The sequence below is a fragment of the Euleptes europaea genome, chromosome 2 (genome assembly GCF_029931775.1).
Source record: "Euleptes europaea isolate rEulEur1 chromosome 2, rEulEur1.hap1, whole genome shotgun sequence".
Taxonomy (NCBI): domain Eukaryota; kingdom Metazoa; phylum Chordata; class Lepidosauria; order Squamata; family Sphaerodactylidae; genus Euleptes; species Euleptes europaea.
Genome location: NC_079313.1, coordinates 61,559,987 through 61,569,035, shown reverse-complemented (window position 1 = coordinate 61,569,035; position 9,049 = coordinate 61,559,987). Strand labels below are relative to the sequence as shown.

General features: G+C 43.7%; 1 protein-coding gene across 2 annotated transcripts in view; it reads right to left on the bottom strand.

Moving 5' to 3' along the window:
- Positions 1 to 3,005: 3,005 nt before the first annotated feature.
- LRRC40 (leucine rich repeat containing 40) overlaps positions 3,006 to 9,049 on the bottom strand; it is a 130,462-nt gene continuing 124,418 nt past the window's right edge. For both annotated transcript variants that reach the window (XM_056844287.1, XM_056844286.1), the window contains 5 exons: positions 8,880 to 8,987; positions 6,980 to 7,090; positions 5,645 to 5,722; positions 4,112 to 4,297; positions 3,006 to 3,116 (listed from right to left, as the gene is read on the bottom strand). In XM_056844287.1, coding sequence (XP_056700265.1) covers positions 3,011 to 3,116; positions 4,112 to 4,297; positions 5,645 to 5,722; positions 6,980 to 7,090; positions 8,880 to 8,987 — 589 coding nt within the window. In that variant the 3' untranslated portion in view covers positions 3,006 to 3,010. The remainder of the gene's footprint in view (positions 3,117 to 4,111; positions 4,298 to 5,644; positions 5,723 to 6,979; positions 7,091 to 8,879; positions 8,988 to 9,049) is intronic.

The window sequence follows — 9,049 nt, the reverse complement described above, 5'->3', positions numbered from 1 at the left end:
TCCCTCGTTTCAAGTTCTATGGGGCACTCAAAGTACATCAAAACTACTGACTGGATTTCACCCTGTACAGCATAAGGAATCTTCCAGATGTCAATTTCCCTGCAACAGCAGCCCAGAGCAGCTAAACCATCAAAGTATCACAGGATTTGGAAGTTATTAATGAGTTTAGATGATAATGCTTGACCTTCCCCTCTCCCACACTTAGACTAAGAGTAGAACCTAATAGCATGTTCTCATGGCAGTCACCTGCTCAAGTGCTTTGACTCTAAGCATTGTTAGTGGGGGGAAAATCTACTTAAGAGTTAGGCACAGTTTGATCCACTTGAAATTAGAGCCTTTAAGTTATCTAAACACTATTAGGACAGTCAGTGCCTGGGAAGATTTATAACAGAATGTCATCTTCCAAACTTTCTAGTACTTAGAAAGATCAAATACCCAAAGCATTTTACTACTCCACCCAGCTCATCTCCCTTCTACAAATATTTCCACAGACAAAGCCCTTTGATTCAACACATCAGCATTTAGGAAGAAGACTGCTAAAACTGTTCACCTATCAGAGAAACATATTACTCAGGCAGATGCTGGCTCACCATATTCAACATCCCCCTTTCCAGTAAGGAAAAAGGAAACATCTTCAATTAGGACTTTAAAAAAAGGTAAAGGTCCCCTGTGCAAGCACCAGGTCATTCCTGACCCACGGGGTAACGTCAAATCCCGACGTTTACTAGGCAGACTTTGTTTATGGGGTGGTTTGCCAGTGTCTTCCCCAGTCATCTTTACCCCCAGCAAGCTGGGTACTCATTTTACCAACCTCGGAAGGATGGAAGGCTGAGTCAACCTTGAGCCGGCTACCTGAAACCAACTTCCATTGGGATCGAACTCAGGTCGTGAGAAGAGCTTGGACTGCAGTACTGCAGCTTACCACTCTGCACCACGGGGCTCTTAGTTAGGATTTAGGACTACCTTAAATACAGAACATGTCTAAAGGCAACCCTATTAACAAGAAGAAAGCCCTACTGGAAATCAATAGAACGTACTTCTGTAAAGTACTTAGCTTTAGCATCAATTCAGCAGTGCTTAAGGTGGTAGTTGCTCTATTGTTAAAGAAGCCAAGGGCCAAGATTATGAACAATCCATTTATATGAAGATCAGTTACAATTTCTGGGCTGGATCCTACAGTAACATCTTCCTCTTGTATCAGTGGGTCATTACAGCACACTCCAGCCATGTATATGTTGTAGTCATTTTAAAAAATCCAACAAGAAGTGACCCTTAGATTCACCTGTCTGCCAGCTGCATAAGGCAGTTCTGTGGCTTGGTGAGAAAGGAAGGGGTTCTGCCAAGCACAGGAGCTATTGCCATGGCATTCTTCACGGCATGGGATTTGGTTGCTTTGGATTCCTTTGTGGGGGGCAGAGCAATAGGCTTGAGTATCCGGCACTTCTGATTATCTGAGGACCCTTCTTCACTATGCATGGCAGCTAACAAAGTTCTTTATTGTACTACAAAAACACATGCTAATGTGAAGTTTTTTCTTTAAAAGTAGACAATAACAAGCTGTATAATTTTTCCAACATTGGTGAACATTCTGCATGACATCTTTTCCTTCCATTTCATTATTAATTCTAAAAAATTAGTAGTAGGTAAACATTTCTAGCCTTTATAACAAAGAACTGTATACAGGTTGAGTAACCCTTATGCGAAATGCTTGGGACAAGAGGTGTTTCAGATAAGGGATTTCTCCCCTGGATTTTGGAATATTTACTGCTACAGCTTCTAGCCCGTGCCTGTAAGGGGTGGGAAGACTCAAGAGGGAAATCCCAGCGTGGCCACACATCCTGCACTCGGATGCCAGCCATGTAGGCCACCTCATAGTCCCACAGGAATTCCTGCAGGTCAGCCAGGCTGAGGTTGTGTTTCTGTGAAAAGTTCTCCAGCCAGGCCTGAGTGGAATACCACTGTGGGGTCTCCCACTTGCGGGGCACCTCGATGGCCGAGAAAACAGCAGCCCTGTACAGCATGATGGCCATGGCCAACAGTAAGAAGCGCACATTGTCCTTGTTCAAGGCACCCATGCTGGGGAAGCAGCACACCATGCCTCTAGCCCTGACGGTGCCCCACTGGCAGAGCGCCATACCCCAGTGAGCCCTCGGGCCCACTGGGATCTGCCAGGTGGACTGCAGCGATCCTCGGAGGGGCAAGGCAGTGGGAAGACCCCGAATGCTGCAGGGAAAGGCAGCTCGTCCAACTCACAAGAGAATAATGCATGTAGGTCTGTTGGATCAAAAATGTTTGGTTTTTGGAGCGTTTTGGTTTTCCAGATAAGGGATATTCAACTTGTACAGCACAATTATCCATTTGGCTGAATTTCTGAAACTGGTGATCTGGTAGAATGCCTTTGGATCTATTTTTTCAAGGCAAAAAAGGGCACATGTGAAAAATAAAGCATCAACAAATGTTCTTGTTTCTATCATACTTGTCCTTTGGAAGGTAATCTCGAGGTTCATGCTGCATTTTTCATTTAAAAACAACAGCACTAAAATTGTTTTGATTCTCTTAAAATTAGAGGGAGGGGGAAGGCATTCAACAAAAAGCAAAACTGTAGGTTATTTCCAATTTCAGGCAACAAGGTACCTGGTTTATACAAAACATCTCATATATTTAAGCAAATCCCAAGCAATCCTCTGCCAGCTGCATGCCCAATAACTGACTGAAGAAATAGAAGTAGAAACCATATATCACAAACACAGCCCCGCAGCAGTACTTTTTCTTATTGCAAGATTCACTGCTGGACAAATGCATTTAGTGCTGGTCCACATTCACATTTCTTTCCACAAATGGATAGGGCAAACTGCTTGACAGATGTCCTCTATGAATTAGGGGAACACCCTTACATGCACTTTACAGAATGTACTAATCCAAACAAACAGGTCACAGACACAGGACAGCAGTCTTAATTCTTCAAAAGGTAAGATCTTTTATATATGTTAGTTCAAACTGAATCAACATGTCAAGTAGGAATTCTGCTTCTTAGGTATTCAAGCACAGCAGCTGTCCCCCTGGTAAGAATGGCTGCTCGAGGAGTCCGGAAAGGATTGCCTTCTAGCAAAAGTGTCCTAGTAGAAGGACCAGAAACCAGTTAGAATGACTGTTCATAAGATCATGTGCACAAAACCCTTGGGCATAATTTTTTTTTAATATCAGCCTTATCTGTAAATACTACTCCTTCAGCAAAATTCAAAGAAAAGCTATGGAGTAAGAGATGCAATTGTAAGGGTTTCCTTAATCCTAGTTGCTGAATAATAGAGATAAAAATAGGAATAAGCCATCTTTTAGTGACAACAGTAGCCTTCCATGTAAATACTGTATCAGACAATTAAGCCCCCTTTTAACATTTACTGATAAATATATAAATTGCTGTCACTATACCCCCAGTATATGTTTTATCACCATCACAGAACAAGATAAACAAGTTTGAGAGCAGCCCCCCCCCCCCATGGGAAAATTAGGATCTCACTTACAAATCCGTAGAATAGAACCACACCATAAGGGGCACTCACTGTCCCATATGGTAAGGAAGACCAAATGTTCAAACATTCTCTCAAGTTCAGTCAGCACAATGGTTCCACAGACACAAGGCCTTCCCACCCACGGAGAACAATTTTTGCGGCTCCCATCTCCTGCCACAGCCTGGAGGGAATTCCGGGCTGTCATGAGAGGAGGGAGCTGCAAAAGTCACACTCTGTGGGCAGAAGTCCTTGCATAGGTGGGAATGCTGCATTGAATCCAGTTCATTTTGCTGTACCTGTCCTGAGGGAAACGCAGAAGGGAGCTGGCTCTCATCATTAACCACAGGTAACATTTGAGGAAGCAGATTATCAATATTGTCCTCTTTCTGAAAAGGACTATGTAACACAGATTTTCAAAATTATGACCAAATGAAATCGGTACAAAAAGACATACAATAAAAGCTATTTAAATTACAAACATTCCTACTGTTTCATTACAGCATTTCCTTGAATTAAAAACAAAAAAAAACACCTGAAGGGTTTTAAATTAAAATATTCTGTATACAAGCATATGTTGTCCAACAATCGCCACATTAAATTACCTGAGATTGATACAGGTCCCAAGTTCTGGGGGTACTTGCAATAAATCATTATTCTGAAGATCTAGGGTGGCAAGCCTGTCCATCTTCTTTATTTGGAGAGGGTCAAGAGATCCAACCTGATTATTAGCAAGGAGGATTGTTTCAAGAGTTGGGATGCGATAGAGGACATCTGGTAATACTTTAAACCTTTAAACAAAACCCACATGTGTATCATTAATATTATTACAAGTAAAATGCTAAGATAAAAGTGATACGGAATCTATAACCAGTTTTCAGAAAAGGATGCAAAACTGTATAGAAAGAAAATACTCTTCTGCCTCACAGGTTGAGCAGGATTGCAGGCCTCATAATGGCAATTTACTTCAGAGAAAATGACACCAATATGCAAAAGTTGTGTGCTACTAATTCTGCCTAAGAAGCATACTATATAAGCACAGCCAATGCATTCACCTGCTAGACTTTCCAGCAGCTACAAAGTTGCTGGGAGCTGACTATCCCTTTAGAGAACTTATTCATATAGACTACATTTATAATAGAAAGAGAGCAAACTGGGCAGGAACTGTGGCTCAATGGTAGAGCATCTACTTGTCATGGTTCAATCCCAGGCATCTCCAATTAAAAAGGAGCAGGCAGTAGGTGATGTGAAAGACCTCTGCCTGAGACCCAGGAGATCTACTGCCAGTCTGAGTAAACAATACTGACCTTAATGGACCAATGGTCTAATTCAGTACAAGGCATGAATAGTGCAAAAATAGTTTTAAGACTTCTGAAAGACACACAAATAATGCTACTCCTCCACTGAAATGATCTCACTGTGTAATTGACATAAATAATATAAACAGTAGACTGTTCATGACTGTTAGAAAACAGATAATATACACACATTGCAATAAGGAATTATTTATCAAGTCTGCAAGAAGACGACTAGGAGTTGGTTTTCATATGCCAACTTTCTCTGCCACTTAAGGAAGAATCAAACCGGATTACAATCACCTTCCCTTCCCCTCTCCACAACAGACACCCTGTGAGGTAGGTGAGGCTGAGAGAGTTCTAAGAGAGCTGTGACAAGCCCAAGGTCACCCAGCTGGGTTCATGTGTAGGAGTGGGGAATCAAACCTGGTTTTCCAGATTTAGAATCCACTGCTCCTAACCACCGCTCTTAACCACTACACTCCGCTGGCATGAGAAGTCACCTGTACCAGATCAGCAGCTTCTCTGATCTGGTGTAGTGACTAGAAAAAACAGAATTTTAGCAACTATAAAGGGAACACGGCATTCCAACATCTATGAACAGGGACTTCTATTTTTATAGCCCAGCTGGTTCATAGATGCTGAAACATTCCACAGATTTCCACCCCCAATATGCTACTGCTTACATGACCAGGCCACATAAGTGAGCTCCTAAACATACTGAATATGCCAGGATGATAGGTATAATAAGGACTATCAAACAGGAAGGCAGAAATCCCTTCAAACAAAGCAAAAGTCCAATTTATTTAGCACTTTTATAAACACTCTAGCAAGAGCACGTACCTGTTAAAAGCAAGGTTTATTATTTGCAGTCTTGCCAGTGTTTCCATTTCATCAGGTAGAGATGTCAAAATGTTGTTTCTAAATTGTAAAGTAAAGCAATTAATTGATAATAAAAAGTTCATCAAACAATTTTTCCCTACTCGAAGTTTAAACAGTGGAATGAAGACCACTTTACCCTGTCCACTGTCTTATGTGACTATCATAGCAGAGTAGGAAATTATACACCCCACATCTGCACCATCAAGTGTGATGCATGTACATGAATACAAATCGAATTAAAAATGGTTATAATTGTACCTATAAATATCATATATAAATAGTTATATCTTAATTTCCTCCACATATTCAAGGCTGGTTCCATGTTCACATTCTTCTGAGTACTGGTTGGCAAGTGGGTCAAACAACAGGACTGCATGCAGAAGCATCTGATTTGTCACCATTTGAAACAGGGCAATGGACTAGATGTTCTGCTCCAGCAGGGCTGCTCTTATATTCTTCTTATCACATGTATCTGCTACAGATACAGGTGCTAGAAAGCGTCACTTGGCAATGGATTCCAGATGCATAAAATGTGCGTGCATATTCAATAGATATGATATAATGTTTGTGGGGACGTGTCACTTCCTATATGGAAGTCTGTCAGTTTTCACCCACCCAGTGGCAATTACTTTATTGTTACTGCTTAAACCTGGTATCTGAAAAGAGTTTAGCCTTTCCTTGGCTATATCAGCTAACATTCCAACTGTTTTATTTATCTACTTAACACCACAAAATACCGATTGAATGCAATCATAAATGCCTACAATATATAAATAAGAACATAGTAAGAATGAAGTAAAATCTAAAGAGCAAACCCGTTAAAAGCCAGTTAGCAGCATGTTTCTGAAAACCAGTTAAATCAAGCGGCTACAAATACTTTAACATCACTTCCCCCCATTTTCTTCCTGAACCACAATTCTTTTCAAGATTCCTTCCAGCTAGCTCCACTATTCCTTCTCCTTCTTATAATTCCCTGTTCCTAACCTTCCCAACCCTCTCCTTGGCCTACATGAAGCCCCTAAACCTTCTCTTGAGCCACAGATCCTCCCATTCCCCAAATCACTGTCCTTCCAGTCTTATTATCCCCCATTCTTTCTTCTTCCCTCCCCTAATTCCTGAGCTCAGCCCCTTATCCAATAGTCCACCCCTCAGATAAGGATAGCCACACATTTCTCCTTCCCCCAGTGTCCCTCCCTTCCTTCTTTCCCAAGTCATCTGTTATTACAGGGGGGAGCCCTTTAAAGAACTATAAGTTTCAAAAGATGCCTTAGAAACAACGGTCACAATACCACTTACCTGCAATCCAAATGTGTCAACCTGTGAAGCATACACAGCTCCAGGGAAACAGAAGAGAGCTTATTGAAACCAAAATTGATGTCACAGACCGATTCTTTTAGCACCACAATTCTGCAGACAATTACAAAACAAGAAGTATCTTAGATCTTAAGGTTGGAGATGTTTGCCAAAGCAAGAACGTCCTGTATTTGGAGCCATTTCAAAAGGTCTCTGATTAAACCAGATTACCTTCACCATGTTACAACCATAGATGATGTTATTTACCGTATATACCCGTGTATAAGCCGACCCGCGTATAAGCCGAGGTGCCTAATTTCTCCCCCAAAATGGGGAAAAATTAGGCACCCGCGTATAAGCCGAGGGTCGGCTTATAACCCCTCCCCCCCCGCAGGCTTACCTGGGCTCCCGGCGCAGGAGCAAGCGGCGCGGGCCTGGCGGCGGCACAACCAGGCGAGGGCTGGGGCAGCCTCCCTGGAGCTGCAGAAGGCCGCCCCAGGCCGCTCTCGGCCGCCAGAAGCGGCGGCACGGTCGGGCGAGGGCCGAGGCAGCCGCCCCAGGCCGCCCCAGGCAGTTCTCGGCCGCCAGAAGCGGCGGCGCGGCCGGGCGAGGGCCGAGGCAGCCGCCCCAGGCCGCCCTCAACCGCCAGAAGCGGCAGCGCGGCCGGGCGAGGGCCGGGGCAGCCCCCCCAGGCCGCTCTCGGCCGCCAGAAGCGGCGGCGCAGCCGGGCGAGGGCCGGGGCAGCTGCCCTAGGCCGCCCCAGGCCGCTCTCGGCCGCCAGAAGCGGCGGCGCGGCCGGGCGAGGGCCGGGGCAGCCGCCCCAGGCCGCTCTCGGCTGCCAGAAGCGGCGGCGTGGCCGGCCGAGGGCCAGGGCAGCCTCCCTGCAGCTGCAGGAGGCCGCCCCAGGCCGCTCTTGGCAGCAGGAAGCGGCGTGGGCCCGGCGGCGGCAGTAAGTTCCCCCCTCCCTCCTCCCCTCCCCTACCGTATTGACCCGCGTATAAGCCGAGTTCGGCTTTTTCAGCCCTTTTTTGGGGCTGAAAAACTCAGCTTATACGCGAGTATATACGGTAGCTATAGCTGAGTACCACAAGCCAATGCTAAAATGTAATTCCATCCATGACAAATCAGCAGACAAGTATTTGGAAGAGGATTCACAAAACTGGGCTGTTGCTGTTAACTAATTCCAAACTCAGGGAGCAAAGAATGAAACATAAAACATAGAGCTGGAAGTGATCTCAAGGGTCATCTAGTCCAACCCCCTGCACAAAGCAGGCAATTCACAACTACCTGACCCCCACACCCCCAGTGACCCCTGTATGCCCAGAGGAAGGCAAATCAGGTGGATTTATATATTGTTAACCCATACCCCAGTTCACTGAGTTTTTAAAATAGCGTACCTTCTAGACTGACTATCTAGCCATGTTGTCTACACACCAACTTTCATTGCTAAATATTGCAAGCAAACTAACCAACAGCTTAATAAAGACTCTAAAGAATAGCCTGAAGACATGGCAGTTCTACTGATGAAGCTGAGCAGGTTTAGCCTTCTTTGCTGCCTGGATGGGAGGCTATCTTTGAGATCCATGCTTAAGCTGCTTTGAGCACTTTGCAAAAAGAATGGCTAGTAAGTAAAATCTGTGCTTGTTTATCCTTTATTGTGCTTGTCGCTGCTCATAAGAGCATATTTGATTGTGTTTTATCCAACATTACATTATATATTACTGGAGAGGGGAATCTGTTACCAAATATACTTGGAAAACATTTTTTAAAGTCATTATTATCTTTCTAGCACACTGTCAAGATTCATAAATGTAAAATACAACTGAAAATGATAGATTTCCTCACAAGACTTGTAGTTAAACCATTTGACTGTATTATAAGTAGTATAACACAACCTTAATACCTTTCTGGAATTTTAGTCAGAAGATTCTTGCTGAAGTTCACAGTGGTTACTGGATTGCTTCCTACTGCATTAAATACGTCATCTGGAATTACAGTTGCCTGTTTCTCACTAAATAATGTTTTAAAAAATCGAGTTTAGAAGATAGTTACTGATAATTAACATTTACTAGA